This window comes from Macrotis lagotis, chromosome 8, assembly GCF_037893015.1.
Source record: "Macrotis lagotis isolate mMagLag1 chromosome 8, bilby.v1.9.chrom.fasta, whole genome shotgun sequence".
In the NCBI taxonomy this organism is placed as follows: Eukaryota; Metazoa; Chordata; class Mammalia; order Peramelemorphia; family Peramelidae; genus Macrotis; species Macrotis lagotis.
Window position 1 is genome coordinate 42615945 of NC_133665.1, and position 23889 is coordinate 42639833.

At 37.8% G+C, this 23889-nt stretch overlaps 1 protein-coding gene across 1 annotated transcript in view; it reads left to right on the forward strand.

The window, feature by feature from the left end:
- Window positions 1-23889, forward strand: part of INVS (inversin) — a 247342-nt gene that overhangs the window by 191771 nt on the left and 31682 nt on the right. Inside the window, exons 11-14 of the mRNA XM_074196730.1 lie at window positions 770-876; window positions 8039-8251; window positions 21318-21619; window positions 22971-23754. Coding sequence (XP_074052831.1) covers window positions 770-876; window positions 8039-8251; window positions 21318-21619; window positions 22971-23754 — 1406 coding nt within the window. The remainder of the gene's footprint in view (window positions 1-769; window positions 877-8038; window positions 8252-21317; window positions 21620-22970; window positions 23755-23889) is intronic.

Consider the following 23889-nt stretch of genomic DNA (forward strand, 5'->3'; position numbering starts at 1 on the left):
AAGTAATCACTTTGGGAGTCATCTAAGAAACATCAGTTTATTATATCACTTTGGTGATACAATCCCCAAAATATTACCCAGCCTGATAACCTATGTATCTTTTTCTCCAAAATTGAGTCTGAATATCTTGGGGGTGGCTAGGTGGCACAGTGGATAGAGCACCAACCCTGGAGTCAGGAAGACCCGAGTTCAAATGTGACCTCAGACACTTAATAATTACCTAGCTGTGTGGCCTGGGGCAAGCCACTGAACCCCATTGTTTTGCAAAAGACCTAAAAAAAAAAACCCAAAAGACTATTCCCCCAGGTTTTCTAATCCTAGTTAGGAAGACCTAAATTCAATTCCAGCCTCAGATTTACTAGATATGTGAACCTGGACAAATTAGTTAGTAGCTGCCTGCCTCAATTTCCTCAATTGTAAAAAAGAAGATAATAAGAACACCCTGTTTCCCAGGATTGTTGTGAAGATCAAATAAGATTATGTTTGTAAAGATCTTAACTCTTGGTTCCTAGCACATAGTAGTTTTGCTTTCTTTCTTCCAGTTGTATTAAAAACTAGAGTTCAAAAGCAGATTTTCTGAGACCTGGTTTCTTTATTCGTCCCTTCTCTTCTCCACCCAGGTTCACCTCCCCCCCCACACACTCCTAGGCATTTCTGCTCTTTAAATTGAATATACATGAAGATATCTGTCTTTTGAAGTTGACATAATAACACATTCTTTTAAATTTCTTTTGCTTTAGCAGTGTTTGCTCTTTGTTCTTGTTTCCAGGGAAGAACTGCACTGCATTGGTCCTGTAACAATGGCTATCTGGATGCTATAAAATTACTGCTCAGTTTTGCAGCTTTCCCCAATCAGATGGAAAACAATGAAGAAAGGTAAAGTGTTGATGAGAACTCCCCAACCTATTCCATACACATTCTTGCTTCTAGATGAAAACAACCCTCACAAAAAAATAAAAACACAGATTTCCATATTGTGGAAGAGAAAGTAATGATATTAAAATCAACTGAAATAATGCCAAAGAGATCTTGAACAAAGGGTGAGAGGATGCTGTGGTCAGCTCCACCTACACTGGCAACTGTAGCTTGTCTAATCCATCCTTTTATTTTTTTTCAAATCAGGAGACATAGATCCACAATGTCAATCAGTTGTGAATCTAGAGCATCAAGGAGATTGTAGCCAGGTTAAGGTATGACCCACGCAGGGTAATGCAGTACAGGTCAGAAATGGTGGGGTGGGGGGTGTTCCATTGAATTTAGAAAGAAAATGTATAGAGCTCCTCTGAATGCAGGGAGAAAACTGAGGTCAAGGTTTGAGATTTTTAGACCAAGATTGAGGAAGGGATATAATGTAGGATCTAGTTAAATGAGTTAGAAAACAATAAGAATAAGAAACCTCAGGCCAAAGCGGCGGGAGGTTTATATCTCTTCATTCTCTTTTTCTTTGCCTTACTTTCCAGGAGATAATCTGGGGCTTCTTTCCCCACCTTTTCTTCATCTACAACTTGTTTACCTGGAAATAAAATGCTTGAAATTGGTTTAGTTGCACAGGAAAGATCAGGTAGAGCACCCATATACTCTTCCTCCCATAAACCAGTGACTCTATAACTCACGGGGATCCTTTAAAGGAAAAAAAAATCATTCATTAGGGGAGAAAGAGAGTCTTGGATCCAAAACACAGCATTTATTTGAAGCAGCAAATGAAAAATCCATGAATGAATCAGATTGCCTGTAAAAAAAGACACACTGAGAATTAATATGTCTCATTTAGATAGCTAAGGCTGCTGCAAAACAGTCATTGACATATAGCAGATTCCTTATAAGATTTCTCTGAGGCAAGAAGTAAAAGCTGTAAGTAGCCCCTTTGTACAGATGAGGAAACTGATGCTTGAAAATGCTAAATAACTTGCTTATGGTCACACCACTAATGTCATCTGAGCAGCACATTGAATACAGAGCAGGACTTGGAATAAGGAAGATCTGAGTTCAAATGCAGCCTCAGACATTTACCAGGCACCAATTTTAACCCAGGTGCTTCTTTCCTACTCTGCAGGTTAATTTATAGTTCACGGTTGGCTTTTGTAAACTGTCTGAATGTCACTTAGACTGTTGATTAAAACAAGTTCATGGTGAAAAATATCTGATTGTGATTCAGCTCAGAGATCCAAAGATCATCCCTGAGAGTAATTCCTTCCACCTAGGTTTGACTGGAGGTCAATACATCAAGAGGAAAGACTAGAAGATAAAGCGTTTAATTAGCATCAGTTGATGGGCAGTTGCCAGGTGGCTAAAACTTTATAGAAAAGAAGAAGATACAAATAAATAGATATAGAATTTTACAGTTTTTGAGCAGGTTCAAAAGGAACTTATCAAATAAGGCTTTTTAAAAGTTGCATAATAGGGACAGGATGGCAGATGATATGGGTGAAAAATGGAGAATGTCTTATTTTTGTGTTGTCCAAGATCTGCTCTATTCCAAGTGGATTATTTCCCTGCAGTTAATCTCATCAAACCATTAAAATATGTAGGTGGAACCCAAGGTCTAGGTGTAAGGTAGCAGAGACCTACTTTTGAGATGTGTATTGAAATTGTTAACTTGTTCTAGTCCCTCTAACTATCCCTATCACCTCCCTCCCCCCCACAACTTCTAGTCACTATACTAAGTTTATAAGTAACCTATATAAAGGGGCAATAGCATGAAATAAAATTAGAAAGGGGAATCTAGAAGTCATCTAGAAAACATCCAAAGATCAAAGAAGCATAATTTACAAATTATATTATATATTGACCAATATTCATATTTTGATAGTATGTGCTGAATCAGGGGAAGCCATATAGGAACTGCCGTCAGAATTTTTTGGTTCTATGATTTATAAATCCCAGACAAATTCCAGCCCTCTGTAGTAAAAACCAAGAGATCACCAAAAGGAGCTGATAATTTTGAGATAATGTGGGCATGTCAACCATAAAGTTTTACTGACAAGTTTGAGATGATTTGAATGTGTTTGTGAACTAATCCCAGGATGGTACAATTAAGAGTTAGTCTGTTCCCCTCAAAACTCTATAAAAATAAGACCTCAAACTACTTCCCCTTTCCCCAGCATTCTTCCCTCTCTGTGGGGTCCATCCTGCCCAGTGTTCCCAACTTTAATTCATGGTTGGGAGAGTAAATTCTCTGCTTCCCCATCCTCCTCTTCTTGTTTCCTATCTTCCTTTACATCTCACCACCTGTCTGAAGTAGCTCATAAGAAAAACAAAATGCACAAATGTGGAGAATTCACCCCAAATTCACATGTGTATGGTGAAGCATTCTGAGTTTGTATTGGCCTGATCAGCTACACTGGAACCCACTCTAATACAGTGATATCATTTTGGTACTCTTTGAGAATGAAGGGCAACAACCAACCATCATTGTCCCTGTACTCTCTGTGCCATTGGCCCTCATAAACTCTGTGGTCACTAAAGTGGGATTATAGCCCTGCTTCCGGCTGCAATCATGGTCCTTCCTGGCAATCCTCAAAGACCTGGGCGTGCCTTTATCCTTTTCATAATTTTATAAATTATCAATTCAAGACGGACTCTGCCTAAGAGCCTGTCTTTATTTGTACAGCCCTACTTGCTCCATTTCTTTGGTTAAGATTTCTAGGGGCAGCTAGGTGGCACAGTGGATAGAGCACCAGCCCTGAAGTCAGGAATACCTGAGTTCAAATCCAACCTCAGACACTTAATAATTACCTAGCCGTGTGGCCTTGGGCAAGCCACTTAACCCCATTGCCTTGCAAAAAAAAAAAGATTTCTGGAGAGATGTTTTCCCCTCAGAGCACATAGGTTTTATACCTTTCCTCCATGTTACCATACATATTGGGGCAGCTAGGTAGCACAGTGGATAGAGTCCTGGGCCTGAAGTCAGAAAAAAAACATCTTCCCAAGTTTAAATCTGGCCTCTGGCCCTCACTCATTTTGAGACAAAGTCACTTTTGCCTCAGTTCCCTCATTTGTAAAATGAGCTAGAGAGAGGAAATGGCAAACTATTCTGGAGTGCCAAGAAAACTCCAAATGGGATCATGAAGAATCAGGCACAAGTGAAGTCAGTCGTGGAATAACTATCGAAAGGAAGAAAACTGACCCACAGAGGAAAAGGGACTTTTTCAAGGGCAGACAGTTCTGACCAAGAGACCACATAAATCAGATATCCCACTCCCCACTTCCCCTGTCTAGGCAATGTGTCTCAACTACGGGGAAAGTTCCCAAGAAGATGGGGGAAAAAATCTTTCTTACCCTTGCAAACCCAGAGTTATAAAATGCAGATGGCAGCATCCCAGGTCCATTCACTGTTCCAAGGAGCACATCCTAAGATGGGCTCTGGCTTTGCTTTTTATTCTTCCTGACATTTCAGTCTAGGCCCTCTTATCATCCCATCCACCAATCCTTATGTGGCAAGTCCAATTGTGCCTCTTCTTCTTGTCTTTATCTGCTTTGCATCCTTCCTGGTTACCATCAAGTAGGCCTTAATTTTACCTCCTCATGCATTGACACAACCCATTTCACTTGATGGACTCTGTAGGCATCATTTTTATCTACTGCTGCTGGCTGTCGGTCAATAAATGCCTGACAGCCCCACTCTGATACTGGTGGTAATATTCACTGCGCTTGATGTGGCTGAGTTGAATTTAGGATGAAGACGGTCTCCATGACGATAATCACAGTGGGGTCTATTGCTGAATGCACTTCAGTTCTGTCTTATTTCTGTTTTAGACTTCTTTGTTCTGTAGTAGCAGAATGAACCCTGAACTTCTGCTCTTTTGGGTTCTGTTTTCCACAAAACAGAATGATTGGTATTCTAGCCTCATTGTGTCCTATAATCAAAAATAACATAAACCATGATAACCATACTCATACACTGAACAAATGTTTCGAACTTTGAAGTCTGAAATTTTACTATACTTTTGGAATACTTGATATGTGAAAAGATATGGGTAATTAAATTTGCAATATTTGTTGTTCAGTAAGTTTCAATCATGCCCACTCTCCATAACCCCAACTGGGGTTTTCCTTTTGAAGATATTGGAATGGTTTGCTATTTCCTTCTACAGCTCATTTTACAGTTGAGGAGTCTGAGGCAAAGAGGATTAAATGACTTACTCAGGGTCAGTAAGTATCTGAGAATAGGTTTGAACTTAGGAAGATGAGTCTTTCTAACTCCATTTATAGTATACATATTTATGTTTATTATAATATTTATAATGTATAGTATAATATATTTATATTTTATATATTTATAAATATATATTGTATATACTATAATTCATTAAAAAGATGATCCATTCCTTATTTCAATTTTTTTTGTTTGGTTCAGATCTGTGATTCATTGATGTGCAAAACTCCTTGAGGTGGAAAGTTCCTCTAACTGTGCATGTCAATAATTTACAGTCTTAGAAAATTGCTTGGATGACCAAGAAGTCAAGTGTTTTATCCAAGGGAGACACAACTAGTATATGGCAGAGGGCTAGAATGCAAGTCTTTCTGACTTCAGGACTCACCTTTTATTCACTATATATGGTAATAGGATCACAGAATTTAGAGTTAGAAGGGAAGCTAGAGTGCATTAAGTCAGACCTCCAATTTTACAAATAAGAAAGCAGTATAAATGACTTCCTCAGAGTCACATAGCTAGTCAGTGTCAGAGGCAGGATTTGAACTCAGGTCTTCCTCACTTTTCTATCCATTAAGCCAACTTAAATGTTTCTATATTCATGTGAATTTTTATTTGCATGCTTATTTTAAAATGAAGTTCATTTATCACATGAGACTAGTTGTAAGCAACCCTAAGTAAGTAGTTATAATAGTAGTAGTGGTGGTGGTGGTGGTGGTGGTAGTAGTAGTAGTTAATGGTAGTTAGTAACTAACATTTAGACAGGGCTTGTCTAGCACTTTCCATATTTTCCTTATTTCCATATTTTATATCTCATTTGATCTGCCTAACTTTGTTTTACAATTGAAGAAATAGACTGGGAGTGGTTAAGTGACTTGCCCAGGATCATATAGCTAGCTCGTAAGTGTCTTAGACAGGATTTGAACTCAGATCTGATTCCAACATCTGGCTCACTATCTCAAGATATGTTGAGACATTTTGATATGCTATCAGATAAGATCATATATATAAGGTGCTTTGTAAATCTTAAAATTCTATAAGAAATGCTAGTTATAATGATAAGGAAGAGGCAGAAGATGAAGAAATACATCACAGTTTGGGTTTTTTCCCCTATTTATGTCCTAGATTTAAAAAATTCAGACTCAGATAAATAATGACTTATCCCAAGGGAACCCAGGATTTAAGGGGTTAACAGAGGTGGAATTGATTGAGACCTTATTCTCTTTCATACCCATAAAGAAGGGTTAAATAGGAGGAGTAACTTTCCCAGGAGAAATAAGGAGGGATTTGGGACAAGGTCAGATAGGGTTAACTGAAGATTATCCCTATGTTTATGTAAAAATAGCTATCAGACTTTCATATTTTTTAATGTTTGATATTGCTTTCCACATTAATTCCTCAGCAAATAAAATTTTAACCCTTAAATTGGCTCAGCCTAATTAAAGGAAGAAGGGTTTATTTATTCCTTATTAATAAAACATAGAAATATCTGGGCAAAAAAGGAATTTCTCAGAACCCAAGCAAAACCTAGCAGTAGAGTATCCCAATACATATGGTCCTGTTCCAGAATTGGGCAGACTTTACACAGGGTGCCCTGGAGATCAGCTCTGGCGTATTTGGAGTAATTTCTTGGCATGGAATATTGTAGGTGGAGTTCATAGAAAGTGATAAGCTAAGGACTCATTAAATCAAACAAATCTCTTGATTGAAGACTCTTTTGTTTGACAGTCTAACTCATGGTCTAGCTCTTTGATTGATGTCACAGATTACCAAGGGAAGAAAGAAAGAATACCCCCAGGCACAGTGTGGAAGAACACACCCATGGCCATGAGATCTGTGACCTGAGCAGATCTAAGGGAAAAAAATGGAGTTGATACCATAGCAACCTTAGGGTCAAAATTTTCTTGTAGGGAAACCCCAACCTTAGTGTAGTGCAGTAAGTCTAGAAGACTTATAGGTTCCCTGTGTGAGGGAGGGGCTCACTAGTGAGCTGCCATCTTTCTCCCTCTAGTGCTTTCCTCTTCTTTGGGGTCCAGAGAGTGGTGGTTTGAGTCTAAATGACTGGAGAGACTTACCCTGAAGACTGATTTAAAAAAAAAAACAGTGGTGGCTAGGTGGTGTAGTGGATAAAGCACCAGCCCTGGAGTCAGGAGTACCTGGGTTCAAATCCTGTCTCAGACACTTAATAATTATCTAGCTGTGTGGCCTTGGGCAAGCCACTTAACCCCGATTGCCTTGCAAAAACCTAAAAAAAAAAAAAAAACCTTTCCACAATTGAACCTGGTCCACATAGTCCCAGAGCTTGGGATTACCTTAGAAAAATCTCAGAATCATTTTTCTGGTGCTCTTTGCCAATTCCAATTGGTCACTCCTGCCTTCTTCCATCCCTCCCTCCCATCTTTCCCCCCAAATAAGTCTGGAGGGAAGTGAAATGCTTGGAAAGAGTGTGAGTTAGTAGGCTACACTACTCGGCTTTACTCTCCTCAAAAATGCATGTAGTTTTGCATTCTGAGTCAGGTCTAATAAGAAGAAAGGCTCAATCTAGAAGCTGAGAAACTGGGAATTAATAGGGTGTCATGTAAATTTCTGCAGTTTGAGTGAAGGGGGTAGGCAGAAAGTTCCATTGATTCTGACGGCTAGATCCCTATTATTGGGGATAATGAATTTCCAGAAGTGGTATCATTATTCAAATTTGAACTGTACATTTCCATTGGGCTGAAACCAATTACCATATTTTACATAATTATAACTTGGAATAGTGCGAATTTGAATACATTCAAATACTTCAGGGGATTCATTATTCTCACTAATCTCAACCTACCTATTACCCAAAACGTAGCTTGAATTGTATTGTTCTTATGATTGAATATTATTTTCTTGTTTTAGGTACACACCTCTTGATTATGCTTTGCTTGGGGAGCACCACGAGGTAATTCAATTCATGTTGGAACATGGGGCTCTGTCAATAGCAGCCATTCAGGACATTGCTGCTTTCAAAATCCAGGCTGTCTACAAAGGGTACAAGGTCAGGAAGGCATTTCAGGACCGAAAAAATCTCCTAATGAAGCATGAACAACTGAGAAAGGATGCTGCTGCCAAGTAAGTCTGCTCCTTGGAGGATCCCCAGGAGTCCTTTCCCTCCAAGGGGAGCCCCCTCTTGAGTTCTCCGTAAAAACAAAGGCGAGATGGGGAGCTGCTAAGGGAGAGAGTCGCATGAGAATAAAAAGCTAACCTTTCTTTTCTCTCTTTTTCCTCCCAAAGGGGAGAGAGAAACTAGGCAGGGAAATGATGGAAAGAACACAAGAACACTCTTAAATAGCCATAACCATTTGTCATCTAGGTTTCACTTGAATACATATAATGATGAGGAACTTACCAGTTAATGAGTCAACTCATTCCACTTTTGCACAATTAGGAAATTTTTCCTTTTATTTTGCCTAAATATGCCTCTCCAACCCTCGCCATTTGTTTCTAGTTTTGCCTCTAGAGGACTAAGTGAAACAAATCTATACCCCATTCCACATATACCTTCATCTTTTTTTCAAAATATGATGCCCATTCTAGATGTCTGTGATCTAACCTTTTTTACAATTTTTCAAAGATCTCTGAACTCTCATTCTGGACACTTTATTTATATTAATGAAGTCTACTCTTACCCTGGTTTTCTTTGTGGCTATGTTATATAGATGACTCCTATTGAGCTTGGATACACACACACACACACACACACACACACACACACACACACACACACATACTTATACTTAGTACATGCACACATATAAGTATACATACACTATGTTTCTCATCCTGCATTTTGGGCATTTAAAAAAGCATGCATATATGTGTATATATATGTAGAATTTTACATTTATTTCTATTAAATTTTATTAGATTCAGCTGACTAGAATCATGGACACATATTATACAACCCAAACACTTTCACATATATTGTCTCACTTGAAGCTCATTGTCCCAAAACCAGGAATAGAAAACTTGGAGAAAAGGAAGGATGAAGAGGTTTGAAATGTTAGAACACTTAACCAAGTTTAAGTGTTTTATAGATTTTTTTCCCTTCCTGTGTACTTGTTTTTTTAGGATTTTTTTTTCAAGGCAATGGGGTTAAATGACTTGCCCAAGACCACACAGTTAGGTAATTATTAAGCGTCTGAGACCAGATTTGAACCCAGTTACTACTGACTCCAGGGCCAGTGCTGTATCCACTGCACCACCTAGCTGCCCCCCCTTTGTACTTGTTAAAAAAAAATTATATGCCACTTATGAAACTGATTAGGAATCTCAACTTAGACTTCTGTATCTAACAGATGCAAGGCACACTGTAAAATCTAAAAGTACTTTTCAAAGGTCATTGTTCTTACTTGTACTGATATCAGCATCTTAAATTACTAAAAATGAAAAAACCTTGACATTCTGTTGTCATAAGTTCCTTTGCATCCTTTGTAGAGCCTGCTGTTGCTTCAATGGACAGATTGCTAGACCTAGAATACAGAAGACCTGAGTTCAAATACAGCTGCAGACTCTTAGGAGCTATGTGACCCTAGAAAAGTCACTTAACCTCTGGCTGCCTCAATTTTCTCAACCACATAATAACTAGTTAATAACAGCACCTACCTCCCAGGGTTGTTGTAAGAATCTAATGAGATAATATTTATAAAGTGCTAGTCACAAAGCCTGCCGCATAATAGGCACTTCAGAAATGGTTATTTCCTTCATTCCTTCTTTCAGTCATCCTGCCCATGAACATTCAGTTCAAAAATAATAATTATTCAATACTTAGTTTTTATTGTTAAATTATTATTTTTAATTTTATAATTATCATTATATTAATATTAATACAGTGTCAGACATTATGTGAGGCCCTGAGAGACAAAGACAAGACAAAAAAAAATGAGATATCCCTTTCCCTTGAGCTTACATTGGGGGGGGGGGGGAGAGAGAGACAGAGAGACAGAGACAGAGACAGAGACAGAGACAGACACAATATATCCACACAGAAGGACATATAGATTTTTGCCATTTTTTTGTGTGTTTATAAATCCCAGTTAATAATTAGGAGACATCAGAAAGGCTTCATATTAGATGCAGCACTCAAACTAAACCTTGAAAATCTAGAGGTCAGAAGAAGTGGAGGTGATATTAAAAAGAGACAAATTGCTTTTATTGGAAGGAGAGTTACTTTAACATTCTGAATCTCTAGAATCATCTCCTTTTTGATGTCCTTTTTAATTTTCTCTCCTCCACTCTATTCCCATCCCTCTTTTCAATTCAGTCACAATTCAACCTCCTCAATTAAGTTTTCCTTGACCACTCTGATATAGCCAGGGATGTGGTCAACTTGATCTCCAGTGTTTATAGTTAATTTTCAGCATAAGCATTTACTCCTCAGAACTCATTCCATACTTGGTTTATTGCTTGTTAATTGTCTAGGCTTTAGAAAGTGGTGGGGAAATGTTAATAAGGCAGATTAAATTTAAAAACATGTAGTGTGGGGGTGGCTACGTGGCACAGTAGATAGATCACTGACCCTGGAGTCAGGAGTACCTGAGTTCAAATCCAGTCTCAGACACTTAATAATTACCTAGCTGTGTGGCCCTGGGCAAGCCACTTAACCCCATTGCCTTGCAAAAAAACCTAAAAAAAACCCCAACATGTAGTTTAAACATTTTGTTTTCAGAGAGCCAGTTGTGAAGCATTTACCATTCCAATCCACCTATAGCAGTTTGTTCTCTTCATTCATTTAGTATATACTTCCTTAAATTTCTAACAAAGTCCTTTGTGTATAACAGGTTTGTTAAATATCTGTTGATGAGGAGGATTTTTCTTTTTCAGATGAATATGCCATCCAATGTACATTCCTTTAGGAGCAATATTATGTCTTATCCTGTTTATATCCCCCCATAACACCTAGTTTGTCCTGACCTATTGTTTGTGTGCACATAGCTCAGACTTAATCAGCTGCCCTATCTGTGACCTGACTCACTCTCTAGACTTTGAGATTTGAGACCCAGCAACATGTATTTCTAAACATCAAAATATGAAAGTTGGAATTGATTAAATCCTAACTAGAACAAGTTCTTATGAAAAATTTTTCTTTAGTTTCTGTTACCTTCTCTTTCTTTGAATAATTGTAGGATGATTGAAGGCTGGAAAGGACTTTTTAATTTCAAGGCTGTTCAATTATGTCCAATTCTTTATGACCCTTTTGGGGGTTTTCTTGTGGAGGATACTGGAGTGATTTGCCATTTCCTTCTCCAATGAATTAAAGCAAATAGAGGTCAAGTGACTTGCCTAGGGTCACATAGCTACTAAGCATCTCTGAGGTCCAATTTGAATTCAGGTCTTTTCCAGGCCCAGTGCTCAATCTACTGAGCCCTGAAGCTGCCTCTAAGAGTATTAGAGGTACTGTGTTCCAACTTCATTTTACAGTTAAGGAAATGAAGCTAAGGAAAAATCTAGGAAGGCCTTTCAATTCAGCCTTCCTTCTCTGCTAGCTTCATTATTCTATAAAAGGTTAATCAATATAGATAGAAACTAGAAGAGGTAAGATTAAAACCCAGGTCCTCTTATTTCCAATGTGATATTCTCTCGTTCCATGTCACCACCCTTTCTGTTAGTGCCTTCTCCCTTAGGTAAGTAGTATTCTCTCTCCTATAAAGGAGCAAAGTGATTTAATTCAATAAAATTCAACAAGTATTTATTTATTTATTTGTTTGTTTGTTTGTTTGTTTATTTGATGTTTTATATTTTTCTTCCCAATGACTTGCAAAGATCATTCTCATCCTCTTGCAAACTTTTGAATTTCATATTATTCTGCCACTTTCTTCCCTCCCCTCCTCTCCATGGCAGCAAGCAATAGGATATAGTTTACAATTGGTCAACGAGTTTTTAAGAGATTAGTTATTTGGACCTACAGGGACCAAAACTAAAATAGTCTTTGCCCTTAAGCTGGTGATATTCTCCTGGGAAAACATCTGCATGGATGAATACCACAGAGATACCAAGGAACTATAGAATAATTTGGGACCCAAGTGTGAACAGTAAGAATTGTAAAGATCAGGAAAGATCTTTTGTAGAAGGAGAGCTCTCAAACTGATCTGTAAATGTAAGTAGGAAACAGGCTTAAATGGAGAAAGCAGTCAGGTGGAACAGAGGCAGAGTGCTAAATATAGAGGTCAAAAAACAAAGAGGACATTTTATTGGAAATGTAGAGAAAGTACAGAAATGTAGGGAAAGTGAAATCAGTCTGGAAGGATAGTTTGGAGTCTGATTGTAAAGGGTTTTCTATGTCAAATAGATGCTTTGTTTTTCCAATGGTACCAGGAATCTTTGATCATAAGGATCCAGACCTTGACATGGTCTCACCTGTGCTTTAGGAATATCGTTTTACCATCTGGTCTGAGGATGTTTGGAGGCAGCAGGGAACCAACAGCAGAAGTCCAGATGAGAAGGGAGGCTAGTCTGAACTAGGATGATGTCATGTGAGTGGAGAAAAGGCAATGGATGCTAAAGATGTGGAGGTAAAAATTGACAGGGCTTGGCTACTCATGGGTCACCTAGGGAGTGATGGAGAGGGAAGAGCCTGCAGACTTTGGAGACTAGAAAAATGGTTAATTCCCCCACCCCCAATAGAAACTGGGAATTTGGGGAGCAGAATAGCATTGGGGTAGAGGTTTGGGGTAAGGAGAGTGTTTCCTTTTGGATTGATCAGACCAATAATGGAAATATCAATTAGTGAAACAAAAATTATAGGAACCTTAGAAGAAAGCAGCTGTGTCTTCTTGGATTTCAGAATTAAAAAGGGAACATGGAAAATGACTTGACATGTATTCTAAATTTAAGGAGAGCATATTTCAGATTTCTAATATAGCATCCCTGTTTCTCATAGTCCAAGTCTCTAGGGCTGGTGCAGTTACAAGTGGTTCCCAGTAAAGGAGAAATGGATCTGAAATGATCAGTGAGCTGAACAGTGTCAGGAATAGCAATGCATTGTCACTATTAATATTAAAATAGTGAACACAAATGTGTTTGAATTTTTTCTTAAATGTGAGCATCTTTTTTATATGAATGGGGGCAGCATTGAATTCCCTGAATCCCCTGTTCTACAGAGTGAGCTAAGGCTTAGATGGAAATAGTCTAATATAGATTTTTTTTTTAGTGTTAATTCCACATCACTATTCAAGTAAAGCTCTAATTACACATTCAGTAACTGTCTCGTTGCTCCCTCTATGATTATCCCATTTATTTCTATTCAGTTGGGAAGAATCAAAAAGAAAAACTTCATCAGGGGAATAATCCCCTTCTCCATCCCTATCCATAACCCCAGGCCCTGATCAACGGAAAAATCATTTGATTAACATGAGGAACCTACATGTGCAGCTGTTGCCTTTGACATGCTCATCCAGAAGTGACAAGGTCCAGCCTCATTCTCCTGGGTTGTTGTCCATTGACTGTCTCATTCCTTTTATGGACTGAGCAGCAGGTACTGCGGGTGGGCTGTTTGCTTCTCCTGAAGGAAGGAAAATGACTGTTGTATGAATAGGAAGGTCTAATTTATCAGCTCAAACAGCAGAGTAGTGGCAGGGAGATCTATACAGAGCATGAGACAGACACCCACACCTTGTCTGTTTGTGCAATGCCAATATTAGTATTTGAAACCCGCCACTTTTATCAATGCCAGAGGGAATGCAGTACCCCAGCCTGCCAGGAGTGCGGTTTTTAGATCAATTAGCAGCATCTCAGGCACCCAGGTCCAATCAGCCTCTTCTTTGGAGCATACATGATAAGATAGTAAATGACAGATAGAGTTAATGCTCTTCCCTGACAGCTTGCACTGAAATGACTCCTCCTGGCATTGATGTGAATCACAGGGGCTGCCGATGACACCCTGCATAACTAACCTGTCATTTGCTATACTCCCAGTTAGTGTGTTGACAGTCAGCAAACCATGTTACAGAATCTGAGTCAAATAAAAGTATCAGAGAGCTGCATGCTCTGACACTTACCATCTGTCCACTTTTCCCAAGAAGAGGATGGCATTATTCTTCAGCCATCATGAAGAACAAATACAAGTGCAAGACCATTTCTGCCGGAGATCATGAACTCATCCCCACACACAAGAAAAGGATAAAACAAACACTTTTGGAACTGAAATTCATGAAAAGCAAATATGGAGCTTTAAGTAGGCTTCACCAATGACAAGGAATATACCTTGAATCTTCCCCCTTACTTTCCTTCACCATGAGTAGCTTACCTTTAAACTGAGGCTTGAAGACCTCAACCAACACAGCTGGCCAGATTGCAGACCTATTTTAAATTATAAGACATGTACTCGTTCCTTTCTCCCTTCTCATCCCTGAGTCCCCATATTTGCTGCTGTTCCCATTATTCTAGGAGTTTTTGCAACCCCAAAAGACCCTAACACTAACCATCTCCACTTTCAGAAGACAGTGAAGCAATGATGCAACAGTTATTGAGAATTTGGTGCCAGACATGCTTCATTCCTCAATAGATATTTCCTGAACACCTACTTTGTATAAGACAACAATCTTAGAGCTTTAGGGGGAAAAAAAAGGAAAAGAAGCCAGTCATTTGAATTATTTGTAGTTACAACCAAAAAAAACCTCTGGAAATAAACTAATTGGCCCAATAGTGGAGAAATGGTTGAATAAATTAGGTCATAAATTTTCTTTGCCAACACAAAAAATGATGATATGAATATTTTGGTGGATGTGAGACCTTTCTTTTAGTCTTTGACTTTCTTTGGAGTATATTCCTAGGAGTGGTATCTCTGGGTCAAAGGGTATCAATCATTTTTTGTTTTATATAATTTAAACTATTTTCCAGGTAGATTAAACCAATTCAAAGCTGTACCAAATATGTATTGGTGTACCTGTCTTCAGGGACACTTCATAATCTATTCAACCATTTCTATCTTCTATCATCCTTGCCAATTTTCTGGATACACAGTGAAACCTTAGATATTTTCATTTTTATTTCTCTTATTTTTATTAATTTGGAATAGCTTCATATGGTTGTTAGTAATTTGTAATTCTTTTCACTATTCACTTTTTTTTTTTTACCACTTACCAATTGGAGAATCCATCTATGCCATTTAGAAAGGTATTATTGCATAGTAGATAGAGTATGGAACTTGGAATCAGGAATAACTTAATGCCAATCCTCAAACTGTCATTCAGTAGCTGTATGACTGGACAAGCCTTTCTAAGTCTGTTTGTTTATGTGCAAAATGGGTATGTCTATAACATATATTTCACAGGTTATTGTGAGGCTCAATTAGAAGAATGTATATAAAATGCTTGGAAAACTTTAAAGCTCTTTTTTGAATATTGATTATTTAATCTTCTGTTTTGATCTTGCTAGAATCGGTGGCTTAAGGGAACTGAGTCTCATTCCTTTTTTGGATCTCCAAGTCATCCACAAGGACTATGCTTAATGGGCAATGCTCATTTTGCATCTACTTTGACCCATGTTCACTTCTAAACTAAACAGTTTATGTACACCCTGTAGATGCATCTGCTTTTCTTTCAGCTCCAACTTTTCTTTAGTTGTTAACAAGATACAATCACTTGTAAGAAGTAATTATATGGGGCGGCTAGGTGGTGCAGTGGATAAAGCACTGGCCCTGGAGTCAGGAGTACCTGTGTTCAAATACGATCTCAGACACTTAATAATTACCTAGCTGTGTGGCCTTGGGCAAGCCACTTAACCCCATTTGCCTTGCAAAAACCTTAAAAAAAAAGAAGTAATTATGTGATATGTTCACCATCAATCAGAATTTTGTTGTATTGTTTTTCAGTCACCCTCCCAGTGCACCTCCAGTGTTGCAATGAATAATTTGAGTTTATTGATATCCCCTTGCTGAACTCTAGAGATGATGATTTGTCACAGAAGTACAAGCAGATTGAACAAGCAGTTCCAAATTCAAGATTCATCTCTTTGGTGATCTCAGCATTCATTGGATTTACTCTACTTGAGCAATGTGTTCTCGGTATCACTGCTATTTCCATTGTCACCTTTATAGTTCACACAGCCTATGTATATTCAATATTCCTTGCATTTTCCTTTATTATCAGACTGCATTGTGATTGATGGTTAAATAGCCAACATGAAAACTAGCATTCTTATGGCTTCAATCAATCAATAAGCATTTATGAAGATCTTCCTGGATGCCTGGCTTGATGGTTTTGTGGAATTCATGATATTCCTGATGTCCTTACTCAATAGGGGAGAATAAGCATTAGCTGGACAGCTTATGAATTTCTAAGAGAGCTGCTAAGATTAATCAGGATCATATTTTCAGAAGCATAGTTTTTCACATTTTTCACAAATGAAGGATAAAATTACATGTAGGGTAACTTGTGAACTACATGTAGTGATTTATGATTAACTCTTCCATGTCTTCCATCTCTTCTTGAGATAGATGTTCAGAATAGATCCAATCATTTCCCACTATGCATTTATTTAACTTATTCTTCCACTTGATTCCAACTAGCATATATGATGCCTTCATTAGTCATATAAATGCAAGAAACATAGAAGTCAGTGACTTCATAGAAACTATTTTTACCCTGGTAGTCTGTTCTTTATCATAACAACTATTTTCTACTTTAGCCAAAGATATCTTTCTCAAGTTTTTTTTTCCTTTCCAATTATCTCTTTGCTTCCTTCTAGTTGGTACAATCCTATCCTGAATGAATAATTTGGTTTATTGGTATCCCCTTGCTGAATTCTAGAGATGATGATTTGTCACAGAAGGATATAATATTTTGTATTCATAATATTTGACATAATATTTTGTATTCATCCCTCTCAAACTTTCCTTCTCCATTCATCTTGATTCTTCTTGCCAAAAAATCATATTCATTCATTTACCTTTATCAAACTCTGCCCTCATCTCATGGTGACTGACATTAATTTCTTTATGAAGCTCTCATAGCCTGCACTGACTCCTTTTTCTTCCTTGAATCAAATATCTTCCCATTTTATTTAACTAGTCATTGTTATCTTATAGAACAGTTTTTTATTAGGGCTTTTTCAGATTTTCTCAATTCTTTTTAAAATATATTGAACTGTTATTCTTCTGAGAAACCAATGGTCTGGTACAATGATGATTCTATGACAATAGGTATAGTAGAAAACTATTGTCACTGGGAACAACATCATTTTGATTGTATGTATCTCTTTAGGACTTCTCCATATGTGTTTTTCCCATCATTTATAACCATTCACTCTTATTTTCTGATAATAGAGAAGGGCTAAAACCAAACCACAATTCTTCCAGATTTGTCAGAAGTCTTATCCTGTCTGGTACTCTATCCAGGACTGGAACTTAAATCATTCTGCATAAAATTCTTAGTTGACATTTCTTTCATCATCTTTTCAAGGTCTGAACAAAGTCTTCCCAATGTCTCATTTGCCATTTTTCAATATTGGCTATTGCTCTACGTTGGCACATACATTTGAATAATTTTCAGACTCTTGCATTGACGTAGTTTTAGCATTTAAGGCAAGAGGATATCACAACTTTTAATGTGGCAAACAGTATTCTTGCAAACAGTGAAGCCAATACCACCCATATGGGCACCGTTCTCGCAGGTCTTTCCAAGGAGGTTGTGATCGCCAATTTTCTACTCTGACACACTCTGCTATTCATCGTGCTTCACACACACCAATGATGTCAACCTTCTTTTTAGCCAGAGGCAAAAATAAACCAATGTTTAGGTCTTATATGTACTCCCATTGATCCTCTATAAAAAAAGTCAGATATTGTTTCCTTTCCACCCCCTCTACAACCACCATATGCATACCTAAACTATTGTAAAAATCTACTAATTTATCTTCCTGCCTCTAGTCTATCCCAGATCCATTCCAACTATATACCACCATCATATTGATCTTCCTAAAAGAGTGCTTTAATTATATCATTCCCTTGATTAGATATCTTAAGTATCTCCTTATTGCCTAAAAATAAGTCCAGTTTCCTAGTTTAACATTCCAGATCATCCACAGTTTGTTCCAACCAGTCTTCCCATCTTTATCTCTCATCACATCTGTGGAAGTACTCATCATTCCATCTAGATTGTATCCTAATGCTGGCCTTGTTTCCACATCATTATTTTATTCACATTATCCTCCTAGGCTCTACACATCACCTTTTAAAATCCTTTAAGACTTGGCTCAAATGTCATCTTCTCTGAAATACCAGAGCCCACAGTTATCTGTTCTTGTAGAAATCCTAAAATGTTTAATAGCATTTGCTATTAAATATGTGATATTTATTGTATTATTTTCTTGAACTTAATTTTAACTTTTGTTTTGTCTTTGATGGCCTCTGTCATGTTTCTTTCTGAGGTTTGGTCTCACTAAATTCAAAAAAGTCTCATAGTCAGGAATCTGTAGTCTGAATGATGGATGCTTTAGACAAATGAAAAATACTACTGAGGCAGATAGATGGCACAGTGGATAGAGCACCTACCCTGGAGTCAGGAGGACCTGAGTTCAAATCCCACCTCAGACACTTAATAATTGCCTAGTTGTGTGACCTTGGATAAGTCATTTAATCCCATTACCTTAAATAAATAAAAAAATTTAAAAATACTACCATGACTCCCCCAAAGAAGTCAATATAAGGGGGCAGCTAGGTGGCAAAGTAGATAGAGCACTGGCCCTGAAGTCAGGAGGACCTGAGTTCAAATCTAGCCTCAGACACTTAATAATTACCTAGCTGTGTGACTTTGGGCAAGGCATTTAACCCTATCTGCTTTGCAAAAACCTAAAAATTAATCTTCATGCTTTCCCTCTGAGATGATTTCCAATTTATCATATTCACATATATACATATACATAACTATATCTTATTTGTACATTGTTGTTTACATACTGTCTCACCTATCAGCCTGGAAGCACTCTGAGGGTAGAGACTGTGTTTTTGTCTTTTTTTATAACCTCAGTACTTTCCACACATGCAATAAATAAATCAATAAATAAATGTTTTTCTGACTGACTGACTCATTAGAGAATTGCTATGACAGATTATACTCAGTACACAATAGGGAGCCAATATAGTCATAAACATAAATCTAGATATAAAGAAGGATATTCAGGCAGCAACACAAGGGTTAGAGTGAAGTGGGGAGAGAACAGAAACAGTGAGAACCTATTTAAAGTTTGTGTTTGTGAGAATTTAGAAGAGACAGATTCAATAGATGTTCCCAGAATTGCAATATGCCATAGGATATGATCTATTGAATAGATGTGAATATTGAGGGAAGAATCAAAGATAATTCTAAGGTTCTGAACTTGGGAAATTAATTAAATATAAACAACTACAGAATTCTAAAGTCGAAAGGAGGAGTAGATTTGGAAAGAAAAATAATAAGGTTACTTTTCTAACACATTGAGTTTGAGTTCCTGGTAAAAATATCCAGCTTGAAATTTCTTGCAATTGAAGGTAAATTTCAAGTGCTAAGAAAACAAGTCAGGACTGGAGATAATAGATTTGGGAATCTACTGAATAGAGGTTGAAGTTGAAGTCATAATTGGGAATAACATGGCCAAAGGAGAAAGTATAAAGATAGAAAAAAAGACCAGAGAGCCAAGGACAGATCCTTAGGGAAATGCTTACTGTTTTTCAGCAAAAGGATTGACAATAGCATAGGAATGCGTGTTGTCTCAAATCAAACAAGGTATAGGCTGACAGAATGGCAGGTTGTCAACAACTGTCATATACTTCAAAAAAGATCAAAAGTACTGAGAAAGGTATTCATTTGTCAACATGGCAATTAGAAAGTTATTGGTGCCCTTTTTGTTAAAACGTGAGATAAGAAGAGATATTCCAAGAATGTAAGGAGAGAGTGATAGTAAGGCAGAAGGGGCATTGACACTTGGCAACTTTTTAAAGAAGTTTAGCAGTGACATAGAAAGAGAATAGTAACTGGATGGAGGTAAAGAAAAGATTTTCTTTTTAGGGTTTGGAGAGATCTCAGCATGTTTATAGGAAGATGGCGAAAAAAATCATTGGAGAGTGGGATTGAAGATACACAATAGAAAAAAGCATAAAAAATAAGATCAGGGATTCTAAGTAGATTGGCCTTATGAAAAATAGTTATGCTGTTTTTTCCTGTGAAAGAAAAGATGACAGAGAAGTTATAAATGGAAGAGTAAACTAAAACTCGCACTATGCAGCAGTCCTTTCCTGATCTTTCCAGTGACCACTGCTTCCTTCTGAGATTAACTTTCATGAACTCTTTCAGGATCTTGTATGTACTTACCTCTTTACATATTGTCTCCCCTATTAGAATGTATGCTCTTTTTTAAGAGACAAAGATTTTTTTTTAATACCCGGGGCTTAGCACCTTACTACCCAATATGTAATAAACTCTTAAGAAATGCTTATTGACTTGACTTGAGATAACTTTAATCTTCTCAATGATGTAGGAAGTCCTTGGTAGAGAGGGAAATTTACATTTTCCCCCTAATAGAACAGGAATACATCCTTTTTATTTTTAAGAATAGAAATTTGGGGAGGCTAGGTGGCACAGTGGATAGAGTACCAGCCCTGGAGTCAGGTGTACCTGAGTTCAAATGCGGCCTCAGACACTTAATAATTACCTAGCTGTGTGGCCTTTGGCAAGCCACTTAACCCCATTTGCCTTGCAAAAAAAAAAAAAAGAAACTATACTGTGTTATCTTGGGCAAGTCACTTAACTCCATTGCCTTGCAAACCCCTCCCTCCCCCAAAGAAATTAAACAAAGAATAGAAGCTACATACAGCTTTTGTAGTGAATATTCAAAAGTTTTAGGATACTTGGTTAACCATATAAATAATCTGCCTTTAATGAGCCCCTCAGATGAGAGAGTTTGAAGAGAGAGAGAAAAAGGTTTGGATAAATCCCTGGGAAGAACAAGATTGGGGTTCAACTATGGTCAGGGAGGAGGACTGTAGAATAGCCAAGTAGGCATCATTAAGTAAAATCTATATCATGTGAAATAAATTCTCTGTCAATGATCGATGAGCAGTGCTTTGTAACTGAATTGTAACTAGGAAACATTAAAACTTTCTGATTTCTTTTGGGATGCCCTGGATGTTTGGTCTTGTTATTTAAAGCATTGACTTTAATTCTAGAAAGCGCGAAGAAGAAAGTAAGAGGAAAGAAGGGGAACACCAAAGGGGAGCATTGAACCCAACAAAATGCAGAGTACAAGCCCAGCAGCTTCCAGAGAAGCGAAATCCAGCCACCAGGCCTCCACAGCTGCCCAGCAAACCCACACTTAGTCCTGGCAGACAACCATTTGCCAGCAATGCCTCTCCAAGCCAAGTGGGAAGAAACCATAGAGGGTCCCCAGGAGTGTCCCCAGACATAGCAAAAAGAAAAGAGCAATCTCATTCTACAGAGAGGCATGGAGAAAATCACCAAAGACAAAAAGGTATATTTTAACTCATATTGATGAAGGAATAGATATAAGAAACAGCTCTAAAGTTGGAGAGGAAATAAGAGGTTGTCTGGTTCAACCTTCTCATTTTGCAGATGAAGACGCTGAGACCAAGAGAGGTTAAATGACTTATCCAGGGTCACAGAGGTAGAAATTGTCGAAGATAGGATTTGAACCCAGCTCCTCTGCTTTCCACTGAACTATACTGCCTAGAATCTGGACTGATCTCTCCTTTAGCTAACATGATCCTAACAAGACTTTCTTTATGGATGTCTTTTGCTTTTTAAAAAAAAAAATACACAATCATGTCTATTTCACTCCTCTCTATTTCCTTTAATAAAAATACATAGATAAGCAACCCAGTGTTGAGGTTAGCTCAATAAACCATGCCTATAGCTCACCTGACTAATTGAGTCAGAGTTCCATAATCCAAGTATAGCCACTTTCCTGGGTGTAACTTAGCCCAACAGTAACTAAGTGGGAAATAAACTCCTCTAGTATCAAGTTGGCAACCTCAATAAAAAGGAATGATTGCAAATGCCACAATTCATTAACTTTGCCCAAAGTTGTCTATTTTATAGACAAAGATTTTATCTTCTCAGGCTAGATAATGTTAACATTGGATGAGACCTTAGATGCTAGAATCATAAATTTAGAGCTAGAAAAAGATCTTAGAGACTATCTAGTCCAACCTCCTACTCTCATTTCACAGGTAAGAAAATTGGGACATGAGTAGAAAAAGTGATTTGGTCAAGATATCTCAGGAAGTAGCAGAACTGGGATCTTAAATAGGTCTCCAGTCCAGTGCTCTTCCCCTTACCCTGTGATGATCTTGTACAAATTTTATCCAAAATTTTCATTTCTTTTAGGTTTTTTGGGTCCTATACTATTCCTCTAAGCAGGATTCTGCATCCCCATTTTAACTAAAGGGGAGCTACTCTTACAAATAATTTGCCCAAGATAACTCAGTGATACTAAGACAAAGCTAAAACTATGACCTGGATCTTCAGATTCCTAATTTGGTTCTCTTTCCTTTCAAACTATGGACGATGAGGGCGACTCAGTGAAAGTATATTCCTTGTCAAAGGGAGTGGTCATGGCTAATAAAGAGAAGGAATACAGAATTTTAGAACTGGAAGATCTGTACTTTTTCCTATGAAATGATAAAAGTGTTACTGGCTCCAAGATTTTTTTAAACTTATCTACATTTACAGACTCTTAAACATCATTATTTCATGTCATTGAACCATCATGTAAACCTTGTTTCATCTAGAATATCTTTAGACTAATCTGAAAAATGAAATAGTGCTGATAAACATCTGGTTTTTTTTTCTTCTCCTTTAAGAATCAACCAGAGAGCATTCCAAAGGCAAAGTTCCTTCTGTCCACTTTGGACCCCATGAAAAGGATAATGAATACAAACCCCAGGTAGCCATTTTGAAGTCAGAAGGTGAAAAAAGTCAAGACTTGCCATCTCTGAGAGGAAAGGGTGTCCCAAGGCATGCCTCATTTAGGAAGGCAAGTGGAACTGGAGAGAAGTTAGAAGATACAAGGCGGACAGGGGCTTGCAGTGGTGAGCCCTTGGACAGAAGAGTTGCAATAGACTTGCTGAATTCTAATTGCCCAGTTGGAAACTTGAGGCACCACACATTTCCACATGAACCAATATCAAGGACTAAAATGAATTCATTGAAAAGACGGAGTAAAGAGCTCAAGGGAGAGAGGTGCTCCCCAGCTGGTTCTAGTCGACCTGGAAGTGCCAAAGTGGAGCCCACCCACCCACGGAGTGAGGCTTCATGTAATCGGGGACAAAGAAGCAAAGGGGCAGATAATGAAATCATAGGAAAGGTTTGCTCTGGGATACCAAGTAGAATAGGATTGGCAAGATCTGGACCCAGTAATCTAGGGGTGCTGGCCATGCCTAGTGATAAACTGAACTTGGTAAAAACAAAAACAGCATCTGTACATGTGGGTGATCAATTGTCCTTCTCCCCATTGGGGCAGAATTTGAATATTGAACTTCTCCCATTAGAGAGCCGGCTGATGATCATTGAAAAAGAAAGAACAAGAAAAGAATTGTTCCGGAAAAAGAACCGTGCTGCTGCTGTGATTCAGAGGGCATGGAGAAGGTAAGATGATTTTTGATCAAGTGACTTTTTTACTAGTTCTTTGGGAACATATCAAATTTATATTGCAAATGCACTAATTAATTTTTTCCCCCAGCATTACCAAGTTACATCAAGGCTACTTCCTATCCATCCAGT